The sequence below is a fragment of the Carettochelys insculpta genome, chromosome 14 (assembly GCF_033958435.1).
Source record: "Carettochelys insculpta isolate YL-2023 chromosome 14, ASM3395843v1, whole genome shotgun sequence".
NCBI classification, from domain to species: Eukaryota; Metazoa; Chordata; order Testudines; family Carettochelyidae; genus Carettochelys; species Carettochelys insculpta.
The window spans coordinates 19,570,699-19,597,502 of NC_134150.1; the positions used below are offsets into that span (position 1 = coordinate 19,570,699).

The 26,804-nt window shown below is 47.8% G+C and overlaps 2 protein-coding genes across 4 annotated transcripts in view; one reads left to right on the forward strand and one right to left on the reverse strand.

The window, feature by feature from the left end:
- Nucleotides 1-8,117, forward strand: part of MYLK3 (myosin light chain kinase 3) — a 65,835-nt gene extending 57,718 nt beyond the window's left edge. For all 3 annotated transcript variants that reach the window (XM_075008543.1, XM_075008542.1, XM_075008541.1), the window contains exons 11-13: nt 592-744; nt 3,352-3,484; nt 6,245-8,117. In XM_075008543.1, the coding sequence (XP_074864644.1) occupies nt 592-744; nt 3,352-3,484; nt 6,245-6,316 (358 nt within the window). In that variant the 3' untranslated portion in view covers nt 6,317-8,117. The remainder of the gene's footprint in view (nt 1-591; nt 745-3,351; nt 3,485-6,244) is intronic.
- A 7,059-nt stretch (nt 8,118-15,176) lies between these two features.
- Nucleotides 15,177-26,670, reverse strand: ORC6 (origin recognition complex subunit 6). Its single transcript, XM_075009029.1, has 7 exons — nt 26,491-26,670; nt 22,023-22,152; nt 21,040-21,203; nt 19,829-19,918; nt 17,629-17,741; nt 16,773-16,847; nt 15,177-15,855 (listed from the first exon to the last, which is right to left on the reverse strand). Exons 1-7 carry the CDS (start codon nt 26,562-26,564, stop codon nt 15,734-15,736), a joined length of 768 nt encoding a protein of 255 aa, XP_074865130.1. The 5' UTR covers nt 26,565-26,670; the 3' UTR covers nt 15,177-15,733.
- Between the last annotated feature and the right edge of the window lie 134 nt (nt 26,671-26,804).

The window sequence follows — 26,804 nt, forward strand, 5'->3', positions numbered from 1 at the left end:
TCAGTCTCCAGTGTGAGAAGTGAACAGGAGCCTTCGCTCTGATCAGGTTCCCTTATCCTAATGAGGAGCTGGAGTACAGGTTCTGATGCAGATGCCTTATGAGTTCAGTCTAGTGCATCTCTACCAGATTTGCAAAATCAAACCCCAGAAGATCGACTGCAACAGCCTTGATCTTCCCAGAAGTGAAGACGTGGGGTTTGTCTATATAAGTCGGTTTCAGGTACGCAATTCTAGGTAGGGCATTTGCATAGCTAGAATTGATATATCAGAATCGACTTACTTCCCCAGTAAAGACTGAGCCCCTCTAGTATTGTGTCGTTGTCTCTTATTGCGTGCACTAGCATGGGAGTACAGTGATTGAAGCTGAGCCCAGAGAGGTCAATTTTGCCCCTTCTTCACCAGATGCACAAAATTGAACTCCAGAAGATCAACCACTAGTGCATCAATCTTCCAGTAAGTGTAGACAAGCCTGTAGTCTGAACCAGTACCCAAGCCCTACCATGGCAGATGTTGCATTGGCCTTTGGGACTGTGAGAATACAGGGGACAAACACACACTTCCTATTATCAGCTGCCCATTTCTCTTTTACAGGCTCAGTGGCTTGTCACCATTCCTAGGAGAAACGGATGCAGAGACAATGAATTACATAGTGAACTGTAGCTGGGATTTTGATGCCGAAGCATTTGAACAACTCTCAGAAGAGGCGAAAGATTTTATTTCCAGGCTGCTTGTGAAGGAGAAGAGGTATTTTCTTCTGTGTCCGCCACAGCTGTCCAGCCACTTAGAATAAGTCCTTCCTGCCTCCATGTATGTATGACAGCAGAGCCAACAGCCCAGAGGTTTGGGGGCAAGGTATCGGGGGTGGCTGCACACACTCCGGAAGGGGCACAGCCTTGGGCAGTAGGGGCAGGGACAAGGGCATTTGGCCCTTAGTGTTGTCCAGAGCGTGACACTGGGCCCCCTCAGACCTCAGAAGCTGTGGGGAGTGGTAGAGTGATGCTCCTGTGGCATTTCAAAGGGGCCTGGAGCTTCTGGCTGCCGAAGCTGTTGCTGCAGCAGCAGTGGCAGCTGGGACCTCTGAAATGACGGGCCCCTTTGCAGTTGCACCCCCTTGCCGCCCCCTGATGGCAGGCCTGATGTGTGGCAGCCCATGACTGAAAGTTAGTGCCAGCACTTTTCTTTTGTCGTGTTCGGCTCTACCAGGCAGTTCAGCGGTGACACAAATGTCATTTTTCAAATAAAAATGTCAGTGTTTTCCAGTCAAGGCTCCCCCACTGACTGCGCCTGTGGCAGGAGAGGTGAAGTGGAGGAAATGCGAAACCAGTTGTACTGTTAACCTTTCACGTGCACGGCTAGTTCTGGCCTCGCTTTCACTTCTTCATAAGCATTGATACAAACTGCAGAAATGTTCCTCAAAATACACAAAGCAACAAGTAGCAGCTGTGGGTGGGAAAGCTACACAAGTGCCAGTTCAAGTACTGGACAGAACCACCTGGGGCCTAATTGTGCTCTTGGAGTCTTAAGCCCGAGCTCCCACTGATGTCAAAGGGAGCTGTATACATTGCTTTGCAGGACAGAATGTGGCCCAGCTTGTCCACTGCTGATGCCGAATGAGGATCTTCCCTTGCTGAACATGTATTCTGTAACTCCTCCGACCGATAATGGGAACGATTGACCTGGTTCTAGGAGAAAATTGCCAACAAGGAACCCTTAGATCACTGGCTTTTTTCAGACTGTCAGATAAATGAGGCAAATAGGATTTCATACTGACTTGTCAGGGGAAGTGAAGAAGGGCAGTAAATGGGAAGTGTAATTGTCCTCTAGTGGACTGGAGCAGAGGGCTGGGAGTCTGCTTCTGACAGCCACTGACTTGCTGTGGGGTCCTAACCTGAGAGATGCGCACCAGTATAAAGGAATTAATCATGTTTTAAGGTTGTGCAGGGAACTTGGAGATCTGGGGATAAAAATGACAATTATGGGCAGATTATTAATGATTTTTATGGTTAGAAGCAAGCTGCACTGTTGGATCTGACAGCTGCTCATTAGGTATAGTAGCAAGCTGCTGGTCTCTCACTCTCTGGAAGACCGGAGTGACAGTCCACAGCAAACCCTGCCCTCCTGAGACAGCTGGGGCTAACCTGATGCTACAGCTTGTTCTATCGGCTAACACAGTGCTGGTCACAAGGAGGGATGATAGTAGTAAATGGAGACACACATCTCTCATAGAGGTGGAAGTAGGAGGTCATCAAGCCCAGTCCCCTGCCATTTTGGTAGGGTCAAGCATCATCTCCCTGCCTCTCCCACGTTTTTTTTTTTTAAACTCTTCGTCCCAGATCCCTAAAGGGCCCCCTCCAGGATTGAACTTGCAACCTGGGATATAGCAGGCTAATGGCTCAAGCCACCAAGCTATCACTCCCCCTGGTGGCCACTCATGTTATGCACAAGGCTGTGAGCCATCAGTTTTGCTGGCATGTTTTCCCTTGAGTGGTAGCTGAGCCAAAGCAGGACTTAGTCCTATCTTAAGTTCAAAGGCAAGTTCAAAGTCTGTGGGGCAGGGGAGAGCAGCACCTTCCTTCCCACCTCCACCCCTCCCAAAAAAAGGCAAGGTTCAGGATTTTCTTACACTTCGTGTTTTCAGAGGTCCCTGTTGAGCACCTTGTTGAACATCTACATGTTGTAGTTAATCATACTAAATTAAATTAAAAAATCAGCTATTTAGCTGTTACATCTTCAAAATACTGAACACAAATACAAGCTGAGTGCAGCTGGTTGAAGTTTCCAGCCAGCTGAAGGAGAAGACTTTTAAGCCATATCTTTGGTTTACACATGAATGGTCTCATTAGTTTTAATTGATTTCTGTAGGCACTGGTGAGCACCCTTAAATACATAGGAAGGAATGCTGTTGTATTGTCAGGGGACACGGACTACATAGCACCACATGTTAATATCTCTGTGTGACTGCTCTTGCCACAGTCCTACTTAAATGGCATGTATTCTACCACTGATACTCCAAAATCACATGTAAAAAAATGGAGCAACAAGACTGCACAATACTCAGGCCAAAACCCAAGTGCAGAAGAACCTGACACACCTCTTAAGTACCACCTGGATGATAGGAGTGAGAACTGATCTGCATATTGCTTCTCTGCACGGAGATGACTAGCAGTTTTAAAGGGTCTTTCTTCCATCTCTTTTGTGTGTATGTTTTATTTTCATTTTTAAAAAAAGCCTTTAATGTGTAGAGAAGAGCAGCTGGAGCATCCCACCACAAGCAGACAAGGAGATTCTGTGTAAACTGTAATAGCGGTAGCAACATTTACGTCACCGCACTTCACAAATATTATTTTCCAGTTGCAGGATGAGTGCAGCACAGTGTCTGAAACACGAGTGGTTAAAGGATCTGCCTGGCAAAGCCCAGAAATCCAAGCTGCGCCTGAAGTCCCAGTTGCTGCTACAGCGTTACATGGCTCATAGAAAATGGAAGGTAAACAGACAAAGTCTGTCATCTTTATTTCCAAAGAGGAGTGACTGAACCTCTCTAATCTGGAACCCTCTGGTCCAGCAACATCCATAATCCGGCGTGATTTTTAGCTAGCAGAACAATCTCGTGTCTTGGGTGCGGACAAGTTTCCTGTGGTCCCATAAAGTTTGTTTACAGCCACTAGTGCTCTCAGTGTTCTGTGCTTACTATTTAGCTGTAATTTATCCTTAAATGTCTTCTAACTGCCCAGTATGCACTGGAAGTGTTAGTGATGCTGCTAGACAATATTGTTTTCCTGTCATCTGGCAAATTCTCTCATTCAGCACCTGTCAGGTCCTGAGGATGCCAGACGAGAGAGATTCAACCTGCAGTTCAATGCAGGCAGGGCCCTTTTTCCTCCTTTGTCATAATTCTCTTCCAAACATTGAGCTCCTCCTGGCAATATGAAGTTGGGAATTATATTTGCAGTTGTAGATTTGAATGTTCATTTCCCCTTTGAACTCACAGCGTCTCTGAGTGTAGATACTTTGTTCCTAAATTTTTATAGTGTAAAATTCCAAAGAGTCAGGGGTTCAGACATTATTTGATGTTAAATGTGTAACCTTCCAAGCGAAAGCAATTACTTTTCAATTGGCATACTTGCAGTAGCCTGTCTTCAATGAATACGAAGTACAGTAAACCCTTGATTCTAATGGACCCTGGTTTAACAGACTTTGGAAATAACGAACACTGTCTGCCAGAGGCCTCCCACCCACCACAATAAATGTCGATGACTCACCAGAGCCACTGCAGTGACCAGAGCCAGATGAGCCAGCCACCTCCTCCCAGCAGGATGGGTGCCCAGACCATACAGCTGGTGGGCATCCTGCCAGCCAGAGCCCTGGGTAGAGGCACGCCCACCCCACGGAAACTTATTTTCTGTGGAAGTGCCCGCCCAGCATTGGGTGAGTGTTGAGCAGTTTGTGGCAGGCGAGCCCAGAGGCTCTGCTCTGTAAACAGCGCAAAAAGCCTGCTGCTGAGCTCACTGTCTCTCAAGCCTGCTGCATTCCTCACAGGTCTCAGAAGGAGTGTTCCCTAGTGCCTTCAGACCTGCAAATCTGGATTTAACGGACATTTGGCATTAATGGACACCCCTCCCCGCCACTAGCCCATTAAACGAGGGTATACTGTATTGGAATAACACAACAGAAGGCTTTTTTGTGTAGTACTCATTGCAAAGGCAAAATCTGGGTTCTAATTCCTTCTGAGTCCCTCATTCGCTGTACAACCTTGGGAAAATTACTTAGCATTCTTGAGTTACAATCCAGCCAGATGGAAGATGGCGTATTTCTAGTTTTGGAGCCATTCTCAATAGATATGTAGGAATTTCTACGAAAGGTGATCGATAATTATATTCTGCAAAGGAGGGACACAACAACTCTGGAACATTTAACCAAAAGGAAGAGGATGAAATCCAACCCAGACTTTACTCACTAGTGAGAATAAGAAAAAGTTCCCCAGTGAGTTAGCCCTTCCTTACTTTCCCAGGCTCCAGAATTGCTCGAGGTATTTGCTTTTTAAAAATGTATTCATCCCAAGCTATTTTATTACACATTTGCTAACAGAGGTGTACAGACTTTTGTTCATTATACAAATGCTGTTTTATAGCCCCAGAGAGTATGCTGGAGCAAGTACAAAGTATGTCATGGTTCCCAATGGAGAGGAGTCAAGTGTCACTCTTCCAGCACTATTTTCATGACTCTAATCATAGATAGCTGCTTTTCCTTCGATCATGTGACATCTTGAGGCCGTAAAGTGCTGTAATTAATGTCTGTTGTATGGGAGTTGCAACACGCTGGCTACTATTCAGTGACAGGAGCTTAACCTATTTTATCCATTATAGCTTCCCCTATGACAGTGTATTTATGACTCCCCTGTGAGGAAGGGGACTGTGTTGTAGTAGGTATAACCCTGACTTAATTAGCAGCTGCAGAAGAATGAAGGTGAACTTAGAGCCAGCTGATTTCCCCAAGGCTGACAAGTGTGAAAGAAAATGTGAGAACTGGTGCTGATTAATCCCTGAATTTCATTAAGGCTACAAATGTATTATGAAAACTTCATGAACCTTCAACTCCACTACTTTTCAGCTGGCACAGTTGCATTATGCTATTTTTACTGTGTACAGGATGTAACTTTCAAATCCAGTAATCTCTTGTCCCTGAGCATCCATGGTCCAGCAGAACCATGGATGTTGTCAGATGAGAGAGTAGCAGGCTGTGCAGGAGCTGCAGTGGGGCTGGGAGCTGGAGCCCCTGCCTGTCCCACAGCGGTTGGGGGCAGTGGTGGCAGGGCCTGGCTGGAGCCCTGTGGCAGCCCCTGGGAGCCTGGGCTGGAGCCAGAATCCCAGAGGAGGGTGGTGGGAGGCTGGGGCTGCAGCAGCCGTGGAGCGCAGGGCTGTCTGGCTGCAGAAGCTCTGGACCCCTATCCTCATCTGGTAAGTACACTTGTTTGGGACCTGTCATTTCCTGTGCATGTTGGATAAGGGAGGTGCAACCTGTAGTAACTAGTGGAATGAACATCACAAGGCTATGCTGTATGGAGCGCAGAGGTCTGGGAGCAAGGAAAATAATCGGGACCCCCGCCCAAAAAAACAAACTAAACAACAACAGCAAAACCCCCTGCATTTACTGTTTGGAGCCCCTGATTGAAAAAGAATCAGTATAAATCACAAAGCATGCTTTGGCGTGGTTATGCTCACATGTAGGTTTTCTTCTTCATTCACAGAAACATTTCTATGTGGTTGCTGCTGCCAATCGGCTGAGGAGGTTTCCAAGTGTGTCCGTCAACCTTGCATAAGCTGCTGTGGCAGAGCGGTAGGCCTTAGAGATAGAGATGCAGCAGAGAGAAAAGGACTGGCTGTATTTCTCTTTTCCCATCACTCCTGCCATCCTCATGTTGTGTATCATGAGTGTGCTTAGGTATCAGAACTGCCTCAGAGCACACCAACATAGAATGAGTGTTACTGATCTTTAAAAAACAAGGGTTTCCATAGTTTCGTTTTACACGAGCTAAGCAACTGGACATAGTGATACCTCAAGGTTCGTGATTAATGCCATTTATAACCTTGTGATATGTTCATAATTAGCAGCCGAGTTCCTTGAGTAGGCCCATTTCTTTTTGACATCTTTGGTTATTCATATAACTTCAAAGGGTAGATGATAGAAGCAAGTGCCAAGTCAGCAGCACTGTAGATACCTTAAGACTATATTAATGAGGTGCTGGACCATTGCACTAGGGCAGTGGTGATAGATTTGGAGGGATAATAGTACTCTATCTTCTGCAGAGATAATTGTTACTCAAAGCAAAATAGCCAGACACAAAACTGGGGTTGGGAAATGCAGTTAGTCAACGTCTTCTGTCCCTCCCCCCCTGCCCCTTTTTTTTTTTTTTTTTGGCACCAGCGCATCACAACAATGCATGATCACTAGTCAGAGTAGAAAGATGAAGTATCTTTCTCCTTAGTCTGTAAAACAGCCTACTGCTTACAGAAGTATTTAAAACTGGGGCAAGTTGGGCCAGACTATCCCCTACTGCTACATTTTTATAAGGGTCAAACTGCTTAAATAGCTCTTTGCATTGGTATGAATCTAGGCTCAACTGCCACATATGAGGCACAACTGGGACGATGATCTGGGAGGTGCAAACTTGTGCAGCTGGCTGTCGCTGGCTCTCCAGGAACCAAGTTTCTTTTAGTTTCTCCTCCAGGTGTGAGTTTCAGGGTGTACATTTTAAACATGTCAATGCTTCTCCATAGCTGGGACCTGAACACTTAGTTTTCTAAGCTGATATTTTAGTTCAGCACTTTTGCCGAATGTCATGAAGTGTCATAGAAAAGCTATTGCTTTGTAACACACGGACTGGTTTTTGTTTCTGTTCGGCAGACGCAAGGGAGGATCAGTGAATTGCCAGCCTTTGACTTTGCTTTGATCACATGGGAGCTGTTACCCTTTTCTGACTGTTTTTTTAAAAACAAGTTAATGTTGTGGAAAAAAAATGGTTAATGTTTGAGAACCAAAGATTTTTTTGTCCTGATGCTTGTCAAGCTGCAATCACCCAATATAATGCACGCCCAATACCAACTGTATTTCTTTAGTATCCAACACTCTAGCCCCTAGCCACATGTGACTATTTAGCCAGTTGAGTGTGGCTAGGTGGCTTGAACAATAAATATATTTTCAGAATAATGTAGCTAGTTTACTATAGCAATAGTCACTACAGTGGCTACGGCTTCAGAACTGGTTGGACACCACAGCCCTAGTGTTTTATCAGATATTTTTGTTGAGGTGGCTGGCACAGTGTTTCCTTTGTTGTTACCTAGAGGACACACCCCTCTGAGAGCTGATTAAACTAATTTATCACTAACCATAGCGGCTTGAGTTTGGACAACTTGTGCAGCACTTTTGGCATTTATATGAGAGTGCAACAAAAATTATATGAAAGAATCCTGATGCTGGATCACCTTCTGTGAAGGCCCAAGTTTGTTCACATTTCCCCTCCCAAGTGATACTGCATGGTACATAGGTAAATAGTTACTTTGTTAGTATGCATAGTTTTGAAATTCACTAATAAAGCTCAGTAAAAAATGTAAACTCACCTATTTCTTGAGTCTGAAATACAATAATTGGTCTAGTGCAAAGGCAGCATTCATGAGCCCTTAATGACGTGACTCTAGTCTGCTACATCTCAGTCTCCCAGAGTGAGACCCCCTCCTACCATTTTATGAAATCTGTTTTAGAAAAGTTCTGGAATCTCATTTACCAGCTTTTCTTACTAAGTTGAGACTGCTTGGTGGATGCCCTGTTCTGGTTTCTTCCTGAATCAACTTATTAAAATTTTAACTTGCACCATGTTGACATAAGAGTCATGCGTCCACTTTCCTGCTTAATTTTTTTAAAATGAGGTGGAGCCAGGTGGGTGAGGTGGAAAAAGAAAAACGTTTAAGAAACTGGTTAATTTTAATGCATCACTTGCCATAGCAACATTGTTTCTTCATTAGGTTGTCCTTGGAGCTGAATGAATGTATGCACTCAGTCATATGCTATGTTTTAGGCTACTGGCAGTCTGCACCCAGTTCCTGGATGTTTAGTTTAGTTCCCCCGCCCCAGATGCACAGCTCAGGATCAGACCTTGAGTCTGACCATGAAAGGCCCTTCAGAATATCCTTCCAGCAGATGGCAGAGGACAGACTTTCACACCTTTGCCTTGTTTTCCTTCTCCCTTCCCTTCCCTGGCATTAACCTCTCTGCAGATTTCTTTATTTCCACATAGCCGCTACAGAACACTTTTGCTTGCATCCTTGTTACATCGAAGGCCTTTTGTTCCTCAGCCCCATACAGATGAATGATGGATTAAAAGACACTCAGGGTGGCAGTTTTGCTCCATTCCATAGCCTTAAAAGCCCCAATTCCCAGTCATGGGAGGACTCCCATGGTGCAAGCTCTGAGGAGGCCAGCCTGATGACTGCTCCACAAGTGTCAGTGCACCAGCAGTGTTGGGGTGGGGCTGCAGCCTTGCGCCCTCCGGCCTGTGCTGCAGCCTGTAAGGAAGTGGGAGTGAAGGTGCTGTACCTCACATGGTGAACTGAGCTCTTACTATGTGGTTGGCCTAGCACAGTCTTGCAATGCAAGGACCCAAAAGTAGCTTAAATCAGGCTAACCTTCCTGCCTCTTTAAATGCCCTGCTTTGATGCAGAAAGCCGTGTCCACAGGAGCTGACTATTTCGGAATAGCCGTGCCAAGTTCGAAATAGCGCCCGCCGCATCTACACATGCTGAGTGCTATTTCGACGTTGAACTCGATGTAAGGCGGCGAGACATCGAAGTCGCTATCCTCATCAGGAGATGGGAATAGCGCCCTACTTCGACGTTGAACATTGAAGTAGGGCACATGTAGACGATCCGCGTCCCGCAACATCGAAATAGCGGGGGCCTCCATGGCGGCCATCAGCTGAGGGGTTGAGAGACGCTCTCTCCAGCCCCTGAGCTCTATGGTCGCCGTGTGCAGCAGCCCCTTAAAGCTCCCTGCCCCCTTATTTCCTGTGCAGGAAGCTGAGCGCTCATGCAGGCAGCAGCACAGCCATGTGCCCAGCTTGCACGTCCCTCAGCAGCCCCAACCCACCACCCTGCACCCCATGGCATCCAGCCAGACCCCCCCCCCCCCAGCTGCCCCAAGCGCCCACAGGGCACCGCCCCCCCCCGGGACCCAGGGCTCCCAGACTGCCAGCCAGTGGGGAAGAGGCAGCGGGGCCCCTCCTGGACGGAGGCCGAGATCCGGGACCTGCTGGGGCTCTGGGGTGAGGAGGAGGTGCTCCAGGTAATGGGGAGCAAGAGGCGGAACGCAGATGCGGTCGCTCAGCTGGCCGAGGGCCTGGCTGCCCAGGGTCACCCTGCCCGCACTCCTGACCATGTCAGGAGTAAGGTAAAGGAGCTGCGGCAGGGTTACGCCCGGGCCCGGGACATGGCCAGCCGCTTTGGGGCTGCCCCCCCCCCCCCCGCCGCTTGCCCCTTTTACAGGGAGCTCAGGGCCATCCTGGGCCCCTGGTACACCTCCCCCACCCCCAAGCCACCCTTGACACATTGGCTGATGAGCCCCAGCAGGCCCCAGAGACGGAGTCCGCCCCGGAGGCCAGCCCTGCACCCCAGGGCCCCCCCCCCCAGGAGCCCACCCCGGGACACCGGAGGAGGAGAAGGAGGAGGAGGCCTCCAGTGACGGGTGTGTGTGTGTGTGCGCGTGCACGCTCCAAATCAACCTCCCCTCCCGCGGCTCCAGCAGGGCATCCGCCGGATGGGTGTCCCCCGACCGTGGGAGCGGACTGTCAGGTATGTACCCCCTGGTGCACACCCCCACCCCCCCGGGGTTAAGGGGCGGCGACAAGAGACATGACCATGTCCCCGAGGACATCAGTGGCACGTCCCTCAGAAGAGGCCATCAGCCCCTCCCCCTCCCCCCCAAGCAGGACAGTGCCATGCCCCATCCCTGGGGATCGGGGGGCGGGGGGGGGAGCGGAACCTAGGGTCCCCCGGGCTGGGGGGGAGCTGGACACCCATCATCAGCATCTCTGGGGGACAGGGATGGGGAACCAGCAGCAGAGGGGTGGAGGGGCAAGGGCCATGGGTCAGGGCCCAGACTAACAGCTGTCTCCGCTCTTCCCCCTCTCTGTTCTGCAGCTGCACCATTGGAGGGCCCGGAGAGAACTGGCGCGGCGTGTGTGGTCCTGGACAGCCCACCGGGGCCATGCCAGCAGGCCAGCCCCTCTGCAGAGCACGGACCAGGCCCAGGACGAGCCCGACAGCGGCAGCGCCATCTGCAGGTGTCCCCGGACCCCCCCTTCCTCCAGCTGCTTGCCACCCTCTGGCGTCAGCTGGAGGTGTTCGAGTGGCGCCTGCAGGTGGAGGAGTGGCAGCTCCATCTCCAGGACCGAGCGCTGGCCTGGCGCCAGGAGGCGTGGGGGCAGGGGGGGACCTTCATGTGCACCTTCGAGGACATCGCGTGGTGCGTGGCACTTGGCCCCCCCCCCGCCACTCTGCCCACCGCTCTGCCTGCCGTCCCTCCACCATCAGCCATCCTGGGGCCTGCCACCGAGGGGGACCATGGGCCTCTGGACTCCGCCCGGCCCTATCTGCCGGTTCTCCCGGCCCCCACGCAGCCTCGACTGGGCCTCCGGCCAAGACATGGGTCGCGCCCCCCAGCACCAGGCGCAGGACAATAGGGGGGTGCGTGGCCGAGGACATTGCCCCCCAAGGCCCCCTCCAGCCCACTCCTTTGGACATATTCCCCCCACATCTGTGTAAATAGTTTTTATTCTACCTCTGTTTTATACCTGCCCCCCCCATGTACATAGTTCCCCCCTTCTCCTGTTAATAATTAATACAGGTTGCATGGTTTTGTTTAAAAAAATTCCATTTATTGCACAGAAGTGGGGTGTGTGTGTGTGCGCACGCTCTCGGGTTCTCTGTGGTGTGGGCGTGGGGGCAGGGAGTGTTGTGGAGGATGGGGGGGGTGTATTGGGTGGCTTATCCAAAGGTGGTCCTGCCAGCATTCACCCCGCAGCTGGGTCAAAATGGGCCCGCAGGGCTTCCCGGACCCGGAGCCCCTCAGGGTCAACCTGGCAACTGGGGGCAGCAGGTGGCTGGACATCGGCCCTGCCGGCCTCCACAGCCCAGCCCTGGAAGAAGGCCTCTCCCTTGCTCTCCACCAGGTTGTGGAGTGCGCTGCACGCGCCCACAACCAGGGGGGTGTTGGTGAGGCCTGCATCCAGGTGGGTGAGGAGACACCTCCAGCGCCCTTTGAGGTGGCTGAAAGTGCGCTCGACCACCTGGCGCGCATGGTTCAAGCGCGTGTTGAACTGCTCCTGGCTGGCTGTGACGTGGCCCGTGTAAGGGTGCATGAGCCAGGGCCAGAGGGGGTACGCCGCATCTTTGACGAGGCAGAGGGGCATGGTGGTGTCCCCCACAGGGAATCTCCCACTGGGGGAGTGTAGGTCCCCACCTCCAGCCCGCAGCACAGGCCTGAATTTCTGAACACCTGGGCATCGTGGATGCTGCCAGGCCAGCCAAAATAAATGTCCAAGAGGCGGCCCCGGCTGTCCACCAAGGCCTGGAGGACCACGGACTGGTATCCCTTCCTATTGAGGAAGCGTCCTCTGCTGTGCTCCCGGGCACGGATGGGGATATAGGTCCCATCCAGAGCCCCAAAGCAATTCGGGAAGCCCAGGCTGGCAAACCCCGCACTGGCAGCATCTGGGTCCCCAAGCCACACGAGCCTGTGGAGGAGCAGGGCATTGATTGCATGGCCAACCTGCAGGGGAAGGCCATGAGAGAGCATGGGTGAGGGGTGTGCAGGGTGTCTGGTCCTCTGCCCCCAGGGCTCCCCTGGCCCCGGGTCCTCTTACCTACATGAGGCCAGCCCCGACCGTGGCCTTGCCCATGCCGAACTGCTGCCCCACAGATTGGTAAGCTGTTTGGAGTGGCCAGCTTCCAGACAGCAATGCCGACCCGTTTCTCTACAGTGAGGGCACGTTGCATGGGGGTGTCCTGGTGCCATAAGGCAGGGGTGAGCCACTGGCAGAGCTCAAGGAATGTCTGTCGGCTCATTCTGAAGTTCTGGAGCCAGCGGTCGTTGTCTCACTCACCGAGCACCAGCCGCTCCCACCAGGCCATGCTTGTGGGGTATCTCCACAGCTGGCGGCGTGTGCAGCCGGGGAGGGCAACAAGGTCTGGGGCTGCTTCCTCATCCCCCGAGGACAGCTCATCTTCCTCAAAATAAAAGATGGTCAGCTGTCTGCTGCATGGCACTGAACAGGGCAGCCACTGGTCCTCCAGGGGCAGGTGTGTGGGCCTCTGGCTGCTGCTGCTGGGGGGTCCATGGTGCTTCATGGGGTGTGCGTGCCTGTGGCTCTGCAGACCGCTTGCTGTGCAGGCTGAGTGTGTCTGGGAGGGGCCCTTTAAGGGAGCGGCTTGCTGTTGACCCAGAAGTGCTAGTCCACCCTGTGACCTGTCTGCAGCTGTTCCTGGCACCCTTATTTCGATTTGGGCTGCTTTGGTGTGGAGACACTCCCCTGCAGCGCCTATTTCAATGTAGTGCTGTCCAACATTGACGTTGAACATCGACGGCACCAGTCCTGGAGGATGTGTGGATGCTATTCGTTGAAATAGCTTATTTTGATTCCACTACATCGAAATAAGCTGTGTCGATGTAGCATCCCAGTGTGGACGTAGCTGAAGAGTGGGATTCTCTGCTGGATCTCAGCTTGTTAACCTTGGGAACAAGCTTCTCACTTTCATTGCAGACCTACTATGCATTTTAGACATGTCTGTCTGTCCACGAAGCCATTTGTCCAAGAACTCTCCTTAAGGGTAAGGACTTGGACCATCGCAGTTGGTATGCAGCTTAGTTTTATCCTATCTTAAAGCAAGGTTGTGGTTGGCTGTGCCAGGGAAATGAGATGTGCCTGGAATCAAAGTCTCTCAGGGAGAGGGCTGCCAGCAGGAACAGCTATGCACCACAATGACTACAGGGAGGGCAGGGAGTCCCAGGGAAGACAGGTAGGCTACAGTGTGCCCACAGGGAGGCAGCTGCACCAGTAAGAGAGTGGCAGGCTGGGTCTCTGCAAGTTGCAGGCCAACAGCCACAGGTAAGTACCCCGCCCCCCCCCCCGACTCCAGCACCTCAACCCAAACCATTCCCCCCACACCCTTGGGTCCTGTGGTCCCACCAGGGAGTGGCTGCCACTGTAGTCCTCCCCCCCCCCCCATCTCCTTCTTGAAAAGGAGCCATTGGTAGGGCAGTGCAGCCCCAGCCCCAGCCCTCTGAGGATGTGCTGCCCAGCCTCTGAAGAGGAGCTGCCAGCCAGGGCTGGGCAGCACAGGCCCCATTGCCACAGTTCCCCCCAGATTCCAACCAGTGGTCAGACAGTGCATCCCTGGCCAGCCTCAAGTCTCTCCAGAGGGCCCTTGGTCTCCTAACCTCTCGCAGTGACCCCTGCACCCTCCAACTCCTGCGCTGAACCCTCACAAGGACCCAAGCAACAGCAGGTACATCTGCTGGCACCCATTAGCTTGGAACAGGCTAGTCATGCTTTTTGATAGAGTGTGGTGTGGAAATGTGGGGCAGGAAAGGGAGACAAAGGGAAGTTCACTTTGTTGTACTAATTTCCACAGCTCTGTTCCAATGGTTATTTTGGCCTGAATGCAGAACCACACCTCTCAGCTAATGGAAGCAAAGAACGCCCAACCCCCTGACATGCAATACCACCCACGTGTTATAGTCCTCTGTGCATTTACACACAATGCAGCTTTGTACAACCCCTGACATTCCAGGCTTCCTTAAGGCAACTACAGTGAGTCCAGCCTTGGAAGTGTAGAGAGTAAAGTGTAAGAGCCTCTTTCTGCTCGGTACAGCACACTTGGCCATGTGAAGGAACAGGAACTCTAATTACCATCTCTGTGCAGGTTAGTTTATGCAGTTAATGTTCACATCTGAGCCTCAGAATAGTGCTTTTATGGTAGACAAGGAGTCCTCACAATTTTCATAGCACTGATTCTTATAAACTTCAATAGAAATATTCCATGACTGAACTGATTTCCAACAGTGGAGGTACACAGCTGAGAAAATCCAACTGCATTTTAGCCCAACGACTAGGAAAAGTTCTGTGCTTACCTGAAAGATTCTTTTCTTTCAAATAGAGTCTAGTCAGTTCCAGCTTACTCTGAAGACAGACAAATCATCCAGAGCAGAGATGGAAAGTGACACCCCAAAAGTCAGGTTTGTTTTGGTAGACGTTAAACCCTTGCTTTGCCAGAGAGAAACTTAGATTACGTTTTGGCAGGAAAGCAATCTAATGCAGGAGGAAAAAAAAACTTGAATTAGGCTGGCTGCAGATGTGGTGTCAAGTGAAGACAGTGTCAGGGGAGTAGGCATTCATTTGTTGCCAGTAACTGGCAGCTTTGAGTCTGTTCCCAAACTGCAAGCAGACTGAAGTATCTCTTGTCTCAGGTGCATAGACCTTAGTACCTGATGAAAGTAAACATTTTAAGTAAGTACAGGAAGTTTCTTTTAACCCATTTAGATTTTGATCCCAATAGTATTTATGCAGTAAAAGTGATAAGCAGGTAATAGAAACAACCCTCCAACCACAGGAAAATTCTTAAATATCCAGATGTAGAAAAAGCATCTTTATTACTCTTTAAAAACATTTAGGTTCCACAAAACAGCAAAACTTTATTTAAACTTTTCTATAGCCGTATCTGATTAACAATCTGACTCTGTTTCATTTTGTCAATGACACAAGTTTTCTTCTCACGGACAGACTCATCCCTATATCTTGGTAACCATGACATAAGCTTCAGTTTGGAATTCAAGGGTATGTGGCCTTCTGAGAGGTCACTTAATACTGCACAGTTATTTGGCCTGTTGTCTCATGAAAAGTAGTGCAGCTACTCCATGACTTACAGCTGAGGTTTGCACTGGTGGAGAGAAAGTCATCACAGGGCCACCTTTCAAACTTCAGCCAACTCTGTACTAATAGTGTGTCACCATAATGTTGGTCCCATGTAGTAAAATGACAGGCTTCACAATTTAAAACTTTGCCACTCCAATAAATAAGAGTGGCTGGTTACCATCCATTAATTCACATGCTGAGGTGTGCTAGTGTGAAGGTGGATTTAAAATTACAAACCAGAGACAGTGAGGTTGCATAGTGGCACTCAGATTGAAGTCAGACATTGTCCGCTTTCACCTTAGCAGCATTTTCCAGGATTCTCTTTTTCCATTCTTCGTAATCTTGTTTTGCTTCAGATTCACTTTTCCGCCGCTTGCGAGGGGTCTCAACTTCATCTTCTAGGAGGCAGGAAGAAAAGCTTTCAGGAAAGGCTCTCTAACATGTGCAGTATTTTGCTTAATGCTAAGTCTCAGACCCCTGCAATATGCACATACCAGTGTATTTCATGCACACAGATGACCAATTTTTTGTTTTTTTAAATAAAGCTCTAGTTTTGTTTAACTCTATCATCCTCACCCATTTATTTTTGTTTGCGTGGCAAAGGCCTCCGTCTTTCCAACAGACTTGCCCCATGAACTTGGTGCTTCCACTAGGGCAGCGATGCCCAAATTTCTCCTCTCATGCCCCCTCCATTACCAGTAATGGAATCTGTCCATCCACGCCCCTGCCTCCATTGCTCCCCAGCCACGGCTTCCTCAGCAGAGGAGCTTAGGTTTAATACAGACCTGGAGATGGGGGAGAAACTGGGCTGGGGCAGAACACAGGGTAAAGAGGAGCTACATCTGGGGGCTGAGCAGAGAGCAGTGGAGCAGAGCTGTGGCTGGGAGGGGGGCAGAGGATGGAATGGAACTGTGGCTGGGGGCAGAGCAGAGGTGGAATGGAGTGGTGGCTCGGGGCAGAGTGGAACTGAGGGTGGGCTCAGAGAGGAGGATGTAAAGGAGTTGTGGCTGGGCTAGAGCCATGACTAGGGGCAGAGTGCAACTGGATGTCCTTCGTTCCCCACTACCCCTCCCCATGAGGTCTGGCATGCGTCCTGCTGTGCGCCACCCTGAATGTTCCTTCAGGCCCCCTAGAAGTCGTGATAATTTGTGGACCACTGCACTAGATTCTCCCAGCATTTTCACCATCTGATCACATGTGGAAGCATTGGGATGTTGAGAACAGAGCCTCAAACCATGCTGCACTATACCACAGTTATCTGGCTAAAGCTTTATTAGGCAACAAATCTTAATTTCACAATTAAGATATAACTTACCTTCTTCCTTTTCAGTGAGTTCCAACAAGGTCGTCTGGCTTTGGTCTGGCTGAGGAGCCAATGAAACACAGTCTCCTGTTAAAAAAGAGAGAGCTGTTTTATTTATTTAATTATGGACAGTCATTGGGGATAATTGGGCACTTAACAGGTCACATTCATGCCTTAATTATGTCCCTGTGAACCTTCACTCTACTCTCGTTGATAACTCTGGCAGGACTACCCCTTGCTTCTCATCTCCCCAGCACGTCAATCAATGCAGCCAAATGTGGAAGGAGATGCCGTGACAGGTTTCAAAGTGTCAGTGGCACACAATGAGGAAAGAGTGCACAAATGGGGATGGGGCAGTGTTGTGTAAGGAAAGTGAGGTCAGACTTGCTGATTGGAGAAGGATGAGACTGGAATTCTCAAAAGGGCTCTGACATGCAAGGAAGATGATTCTGGCAGCTGCCTCATGCATAGAATGGAATGGGACCACAGGAGATTCAGTCAGAGATAGCAGCTGCACTATTCAAGGCAGGCGAAAAGGCCAGCACCTGATATGTTATAGAGGAAGAACCATCAGTTTTGAATTGCTTCAATGTGTGGGGAAAGCACAAGGCAGGAGTAAGAGATGGGGACCTAGGTGACAGACTGACATGATAGCCCTGCAGACTGAGAAGGGCCGTGATCAGAGAATGGACTGAAAAAACACACGAGTGAACAGAGGAGCCAGCACAAAGAGAACAGATGAAATTATATGTGCATAGGAGATCATCCCCAGAAAGGGTGCAGAGAAGGATGTTACCCTGTGAGACCCAACAGTGTGGCTACCTCACCTGCATTCCAGAGCAGGAGACCGTGAGGGCTGAACACTTACTGCTGATCTGCTGGCTGATGGCCTCCAGCTGGCCACAGAGTCGATCGAATATTGCCTTCTTCACCCCAGAGGCATCCATCATTTTCTTCTTATTCACCTTTAGGTTCAAGCACCTTAAAAACAGAAGTTTGCATCCTTCAGAAAATAAACTAAACTATCTTCAAACACACACAATTCTGGTCAATCAATGCATTTATAGGTAGCGCTGCCTGGCAGGAGAATAAGCAGAAGGCTGTGGCCTAGAATTCCAGAATTGTAATCCAACTTGACTACTGACTCGCTATGTGATCTTGCTCAAGGGACTTCCTCCCTGCCTCAGTTTTAACTTCTGTAGAAAGGGAGATAAGTTATACCCATCTGCCTTACACGGGAGCTGTGATGATGATCAATTAATCCTAACAATACTTAGCAATATAAAACTGAAAAATATGTCACACCGTGTTGAAATTTAAGGGTGAAACCTAAATAGGAAGAAAGTTGGCCAGGACTCTTGACAAAAAAATCCTACTTCTGCAATGAGCCAAATGGGACTTTCATCCCAGTAGACAGGTTCTCATTTTGAAAGCTTGTCTGGTGAACTATACAGTACCCTGTAATCCCAGACTGGTTCATACACAGCAAAAATCCATGTTGGTTCTGTTGTCATTGTCTGATGAATATTAAGTTGAAAGCTGCTGAAACGCGGTGTTTAGGGGCTCCACATCTCCAAGGCAAGACTGCGTGGTGCAGTGGGGGAACGGAGAAACACGTGACTATTTGGAGCTTGTTCATCTTTAGACTTTCTGCAATGGTTCCCCGTTCAAACAAGGCATCATCTCACCATCACTGCACATCCCATAGGCATGTGTCTGCTATATGACCCACTCAAATGAACCTAGTCCATCTTAGCAACGCAGTCAGCCTCCCCATCACATGCAAGATATTAACTACAGGTTAAACCTCCCAAAACCAGAATTCTCTCATCTAGCAACATTCATTGTACAGAAGGATCACAGATGTTACTGGATGAGACCCCTGGGTTTGGAGATTAGTAAGGGGAGCTTGGTTGCCTCAGACAGGGGAGGTCAGCAGGGCATGTATCCTGGCCAAAGGCACAGCCGGCCAGAGACGGCCTCTGCGTGGCCAGGGCTGCACCTGGCACCTGCACATCCAGTACCGTGCAGGCAACCTGACCGTGGCTGCATAGACACCTATGGGGCCAGACCAGGCACCCACAGTACTGGATCGCACTAACAGCCCAGCTGAGGCTGCACCAAGCACCCGCAAGGTGAGGACTATGGTGGCTACCTGGCCAGTCCAGAGCTGGGGTCAGGGATGGCACCTGCAGGGCTAGGGCAGCGTCTGGCATCCCACCTAGAGCTGGATCTGGCCCAGCCCGGGCTGTGTCTGTATCTCTGGGGCCATGGTGGGAGCCCAGTCGGGGTGGAGTGGATGCCCACGTGGCCAGGGCCACAGCCAGGGTTGGAGCTATGTCCAGTATGGGGCTGGAACCAGCCTCTGCAGCTGGCTAGAGGTGTGTCAGGGTCAGCCCAGCAGGGGCCAAAGTCCAGTAGAAGGTGAGGGGGCCCCAGGGCTGGACGTGGGGTGGGGGAAGAGGACTGGGCAGAAGACCACCCTTTGTCCAGCAAATTCCCTCGTCTGGGACCAATCAGGTCCAGAGGGTGCCAGATGAAGGAGGTGAAACCTCTAGCAACATTCTTATGTTGGTTTGGGAGAAAGGTCTGATGGAAGGTTAAACACATCCAACAGACAATCTTCACGTGATTGTGACATAATAGAAACATCCGTCCATAAAACTTTAAATACCATTGGCAACAAGTATTCACTTAAAACTGTGTGATTTGCCTCATGGCTACTAGTTCAGGCGTTTGCAACATTTTCTTTCTACAAGGCAAAACACCATCTAAGAAGAATACTTAATGACAAGGAAGACATTAGCCTCAGCCCACTGCCAGGATTATCTCGGGTTTTGAGAATAATGCTACAAGACACATTTAACCACCTAGCAGGGCTTTGGGGTATTAAGGAATTCTGGAGACTGGAGCAGCTGTTTGCACTGTAACAGTCATTTCACACTTGTGAAAACTTCACCATGTAAACAAAGCATGAATTAGGGGGAAATCCAAGAATGTGGTTTTGTGCTCTTGTTGTTAGACTAATGGGAAATCTCATGTAGCATGTAACAATATGAAGAACATACCTGCAGGCTGTGAACAATGCAGCTGTTGTGAACAGGGGTTTTGATAAATCAAGATCCCTCTGTTGTACTTCAGAGAGACTGGATTCATACCTAAAGGAAAGCAGCATGTTTAGTTTGCTTCAAAAGAAAGTTGGCAAAGCTGATTACTTTGGTGTTGTATAAAGACCTTGTACAAAACAGCCAGGAGTTGAGACAAAACAATCAAGCAGAGAACAGAAGAAAGAGGCAAAGATGGGAGTGGGAGGGTAGGCAGCGCATCCTAACTTACAGAGACAGGATAATATTTATTTTAAATCAAGAAATCAGATAGAAGGGAGAAGATGGAGTCAGAAGAATCTCTATTCCACCTACTCACCATGCTCAAGAACATCAAGTACATGACATCTGTGAAATGTGATAAGCCACTCTGGATTCAGTTGATCTCAGTGCCGATGGCCTACCCCTAGTTTTTTTAATCACTTCATTCCCACTCACCCTTTAATATAGGGCTTAGGTGTGGCAGAATGTCATTCTCTGAGTATTATGAAACTGCTGACAAATCATTTATTTTAATCTATGGTTGTCAGATCGACAGTTGTATTGTTTATACAAGGAAATATCTATAAATAACTTCCAATAGCTTTAATCTTAAATATAATGCAGCCATGAAGAGTACCAGTTACTTAAGTGAAGGCTGTTCTTTGTAGCCCAGAATTCACAGATTTCAAGGCCTGCCAGACCCATTATGTCCATCTAGTCTGACCGTCAGTTATATAGCGCATAAAGCATTCCCAAAATAATTCTTAGCAAATTATCCAATCTTGCTTTAATAAAGTTTCCATGATCCCCGATTGTGTGCATAATTATTTATCACAGTTAAAAACTTATGCTTTATTTCCAGACTAAATGTGCTTAGTTTTAACTTCCAGACAGCGGATTGTGCTATTATATTCTCTGCTGAATATCTATGTCCTGGATGGGTACTAAAAGACTGTAGCCAAGCTACCCTTTAACTTTCTTTTATGACATCAAATAGATTGAGTCCATGTGCTCGCCACTAGAAGACAGGCGTTCTAATCTTTTAATCATTCTCATAACTCTTCTTTGTTCTCTCTCCAACTTTTCAATGTCTTTGAATTGTGGCCATCAAAACTGAACAAAGTATTCCAGCAGTTGCTGTATCCATGACAAATACAAATAAAGTGATGTCAATAAAAGGCTGCATGCCCTACCTTTGTAATATTTTTGAAGCAGTATTTACTGCCTCCATGCAGCAGAACTGTACCGCCAGATCTCGGATTCCCAGATTGCAGTTCAAACCTAGGAAACACTCAAAAGACTTCATACAGCTCTGGTAAGTCCTCTTGTTCAAACCGGAGAGTTTAACTAAGTAGTTCTTTGCAAAACAAAACAAAAACCATGTGTGTGAGCAGAACTTCCCTTCTGTTACTTTATCCATCTAACTAGAATAGATTTGGTAGTAAGCCAACTTCTATTTATGTTTTAAATTATTATTATTGCTTTTGGTTTAATCTGTTACACACATAAGGTAGAGAGGAAAAATAGCACACTGCCAAAGGAATTTCACGTGTTTCAACACAAAGTTATCTTCAGATAGTGACACTGGTGCTCAAGTTTGGAAAATGATTTGGCCCTTTTAACTGTCTTTTAGAGAGCAAAGACACCGGGATGATTGAGCATTTGTATGAAGGGTCAAGTACCATGCACCAGAATCTAGCTGTGGAAAACTCACCCATTTATGGAGGAGGAATCTACAAAAGATTATATGGAAAATCAGCTATGTCTTGTCCCCAACCTACCTTTTTTTTTTTTTTTGTGATGGTGGGGACAGCTGCCTTACCTGGAAATTCACAGGCTCACAGGGGTAGTTGGACATCCACAAAACCATTGCTCTCTTTTCTTAGCCGCCTTGTATCACATTTCACAATAAATGAGCACACAGGTTTAGCACCCATATGTAACCCTTAGAAAGGGGTAAAAAGTGAATTCACGCAGGAATTTAAGGGAGATTCATTGTTAACCTCTGATGAAAACTGGAACAGCATTGGAAGAACTCAGCCGTAGACTGGTCCATTTTGTAGAGAAATGGGAATAGTCTTTCCTTGCTGCCTCATCATATGCACAAACACAATACAAATTTTAACAGCATTGGTAAGGACTGGGAAGACCAAACATGTCATGTGTTATATCCTACTTTGTCCACTGGGTGTTGCATATAGCCAGCTGCTAGGTCCAGGCACATCACTGCATTGCTTGTTGCTGTCATCTGAGCCAGTAATCCCAAGCACTTCACCTGCGACAGTCGCAAATATTCTTCCGCTTTTCTGCAAAACATCCCCACACAAGCACACAAAATGCCATTCCTTAATAACACTGAGGTTACAAATTTGTGGCATTTACATTTTCAAGAATTAAAACACACACATCCAGGACTGTCTGCTTTAAATCAAGATAAAAATAAATGAGACATCAGTTAAATATGTCTGGAGGCACTGGCAGCCTGGTTTGCATAACTGTTTATGTGCTGTACCAAACTGTAGCCTATGGAAATGTCGGTAAAATATTAGTTAAATTCAAAGTAATTTAGAGGAGCACTCAAAGTAATTTACCCTTTTCCCTACATTATGCACTGGAGGGAAGTTAAGAGATTGAATTTAGTTACAGGCCTTAGTGAGGCTGAAATATTATAGAGGAATGCCCATATATATTTATTTGGATTTAACAACAACAACCATGACACACATACAGAATGCTGAGCCCCCTCAGGATAATTAAGGTGAAAGCAACAACTCATCTTTATTCTAACTCTGGTAGTTAGCTGCAATTTAAGGAAGACAACATTGTGTTTCTTGGGAGGTCAGTGCAGGCATGGAGGGACTACTTATTCACAAACTGGAACTGAAGTAACTAAATCTGTTATAATTCACACCTCTAGTTACTTCAAAGCCAGTTCATACATGAACTCATTTCAAATTAATTTTATTTAATGTGTGAATTAAAACCTATTTAATTACTGTATTCAGTTCAGGCTTGTGACTAGAAGACACAAGTGCATCCCTATAAGAGATTTTATAAAGGCAGCAGATTTGAAGTGGATAACGAGAAGAATCATTTAGGCCAAGAACCTTATCTACACAAAATTTGGCTTTTTTTCCCCCATGAAGGTGTTCTGCCATTGCTATTACAAGGAAACTTAAAAATGGTAGGAATCCTTGCATAGATCTGTTTGCCAGTATTTTAAGTGACGCTGTCCCAAACCTACACCTGGCTTACCATTACCATATTCCTTCCTGCCCTAACACAGAGCCCTGTGACAATGGATTCATTTAAATCACCAATTTTAAAATAACATATTTGCATTTGTACTTTAGTTATTTTCTTAAAGAAAGTTGATTCTTATTGGTTGGTAGCCATTATAATATATTGCTTTGCAACTAAAAACAGGCTTCGCATTAAATTTGGTGGTACTTTCTTTTCTAACCAGGAAGATTCAACTATATTTTATACAGTTATTCAAGCAATTATATAGCTTAATTTTATTTAATTTACATTTATTTGGGTTCTAATTTTTTATATTTATTATGTTAAAAATGGTTAATGTTGTATTTCTTATTTACCAGAGAACACAATCACAAGCAAAAATGTATCAAGTTATAGGTGGATGGAAATTCAAAATATTTGAAAATGTACAAAATTAGCATTTAAAATATTTTATTAAATAAAACTAAAATATTCCAGCCACAAGAAAGAAATTTATCAACACTATTTTGCATGGAAAACTTTTTTACTGAACAAAGGAAATATTTGCTGTAGTTAATTTTACTGATAGGATCAGATCTCGTTCTAAAATTTTGAAGAACACGGTGACCAGAAACTATCACCTTGTTTTCATTTATAGATTGGAAAAGCAAAATAAGCTTTTCTGCTTATTCAATTACCAAGTGGTTTCTTAGCTTTAAAATGAACTCATCATTGAATTGAACTAGTTCAATAAACTAAAATGAAGAAAACAGAGACCCCAGAGGTCAAAAGTTGGGTTAGCACTTCAATTAAACTCCCATTCCATGTGCTTAGCCAGTGACTTCCATCAGGTCAGCAGTATTACTTTCTTAAAAACTTTGCAGCAACCATTCTTTCCCAGGTATCTAGCTGGTGGGTCTTGCTTACATGGTCAAGGACTAATTCACTGTTGGACAACCTAATGCCCAAAGGCTGCATGTGGCCCCTGGCGGTTTACTGTGTGGCCCATGAGACGTTTTGTTTACTGTTACCTATGTGGTAGGGTTGCCGGATTCCACTGGTTTTATTACACGTTATTTTTTTCCTACTGATATTACTAAAGTGACACACGCGTAAAGCAAGGACTCATGAAATGAGGTGCATGCTGATAGCACACAACATTGACCATAAGAGCTGTGCACCTCCTCTACATCCAATCAAAGCGCTGCTTTGGTTCTACTGGCACGCTGCACAAATTCTAGGGATACAAGTGCAGTTGGCATAACTACCGTATCCAGTGAGATCATCTTGGTTACAACAACCTTGCAGCAACCAAGATGAAGGAGGGCCACTCATGTGTTGTCTCAGTAGCCAAGGGTGCACATCATCACATTAGGTTGTCAGGAAGGAATTTTCCCCCAGGTCAGATTGGTAAAGACCATGCTTTGTCCCCGCCCCCCCCTTTTTTTTTTTCTTTTTTTTTTTTGAGGACTAACATAACTTAGTGAAATGTTACAAGTTTATTACAAGAGTGAGTGAGAGTGAGGTTTTGTGGCTGTTAAGACATAACCTAAGTTTATTGTTACAGTAACATATTTCCTTCTCATTCTTACATGTTCTGAGCAGTGAGGTATTTTAAATTTCAGCACTGTTCATGATCCATATTTGGGTTAGCACCCACTGAAATAAATAGGGCAACTGACATGCCAAAAGCTATAAAGGCCAGACTCTCCATAGACTCAGACAGTATTATTTATGTTGTGCACTAAATAGTTAGAGCTAGGTCTTGTGTTCTTTGCAAACATAACATTAAGGGGTCTATGACTTCTCTGCATGGGGAAATTGACCAGAATAGCTCCAGTGTGGGCACATTATTCCAGAATATTCTGTGCACTTTGAGCATATTATTCTGGAATAAAGTGAGGTATCCAGGAAAGGTGTGTCTACATAAGGAGTTTTCTGGGAATGGCCTACAGGACAGGGGCCTGGAATGGGACTCAGAGTACCTGGATGCTATTCCAGCTTAGCATTCCTGTGAACTTATGTGAATTACTCTTAGTTCCCTTATCTGTAAAATGGAGATATTGACCTTTATAAAGTGCTTTGAGATCTACTAATCATAGTATCGTAAGACTGGAAGGGACCTTGAGAGGTCACCAAGTTAAGCCCCCTGCACCCATGGCAGGACCAGGCATCATATAGTAAACCATGATATACGCAATCTTGACTTGCACTTAACTTGTGTTAACGTTAGTTAAACGCAAATCAAAATCCTGGCGTTCTCAGGGGCTGGCTGGAGCACAACTTCTCTGTCAGCTCCCTGCTCCAGCCCCTGGCTCCCAAAACTGGGGACAAGTCGTTCTGTATCAGCTGTCTGCCTGCCCAGCCCCCCCCAGCTGGGGAAGCTGGGCAGAAAGCTGCAGCAGCATGGTTTCTCCCTGGAAGCCATGCTGCTGCGGCTGTCTACCCACCTGAGGGAAGCCAAGAGAAGCCATACCTGCTCTCTGGGCTTGCAGAAACCAAGAAATTGACCAGTGCTAGTGCATGCACCAGTTTCCCATCTCCCCCAAGTCCAGGGGAGCCAGGAGCCAGGCTGCCACCTGGTTCCTGGCTCCCCACAACTTGTGCAAAATTTGAGTTATGCGAAGGTGTGCAGGAGCAGAACCCTGGCATAATGGGGGTCTACTTTACAATGAAAAGTACTATTTAAAAGCTAGGTGTTAAAATTGCTTTTGAAAGGATTACAGTTTTACTGGTAAACACTTATTTCACTCAGGGCAGATAAAATCAATTTTAAAACAAAATATTTTAATTGAATTTTAAAATGTAAACACCTTTTTACAAAGTAAAATCCCACTTCGCTTTTGCTGACTACACAAATTTCCACCAGGCATCAACATTAACAGATGGGCGTATGACAAATTCGGCTTGAAAACTTAAGCTTCATGGAAGGACGTTTACTTTGTGCTTTTCGGCCCGCGACGCTGCCGATGCGTGCTCCAATGGTTACAAAGCTTTCTCTTTCTGAAGCAGCTGCTCCTTGTCATTAAGCGACTGTCTGACCACGCACGAGACTCTCCTGCACCCGTGAAATCTTAAGCGCCATAATTTTGGGCCAGTGCCACAATCGAAGCGTTTTTACCAAGCTTAAAACCAGGCCGTCGCTTGCTGAAGCGGTAACTACCAACCGAATCATAGTGTAAACACACCAGACTGCCATTCCCGCTACTGTTTCGTAGCCCGGCTCCCCTCGGTCCCTCACACGGAGATCCTGTTACCGGCTCCGCTGGGGCGCAGCGCTAGCCCACCCCCCACTGAGGGCGGCGGGAAGCGGCCATAGCCCTGGGCCCCGACCTTCCACCCCAGCCTAGGACACCCAGGAAGGCCCCGCAAGGAGCTGGGCCCGGGGCGGGCCCTGGGGGCGCGTGTCTGACGCCCGCTACCTGAGAACTCCGGGCTCCGCGATGCCCAGCCTGGGCGCCAGCCGCTGGATCACTCCGGGCTCCATGGGCCGCATCCGCGCGCGCCCCTCGCCACAGCTGGTCCCGCCTTGCTGCGCGCCAGCTCCACTCCCGAGAACTTGGCGCACGCTCTCGGCGCGAGAGGTGAGCGGCCACCTTGGCGGGGAGCGTTCGTAAAACGGATTGGGTGTCCGTCGTGTCAATCGCGGCTTTTGTGAACCAATCAGCCCGGACACCTTGACTTCATCGGAGTAGACCAATGAAGAGGGGTCGCTGTTGCGGCGAGGCGGGGCTTC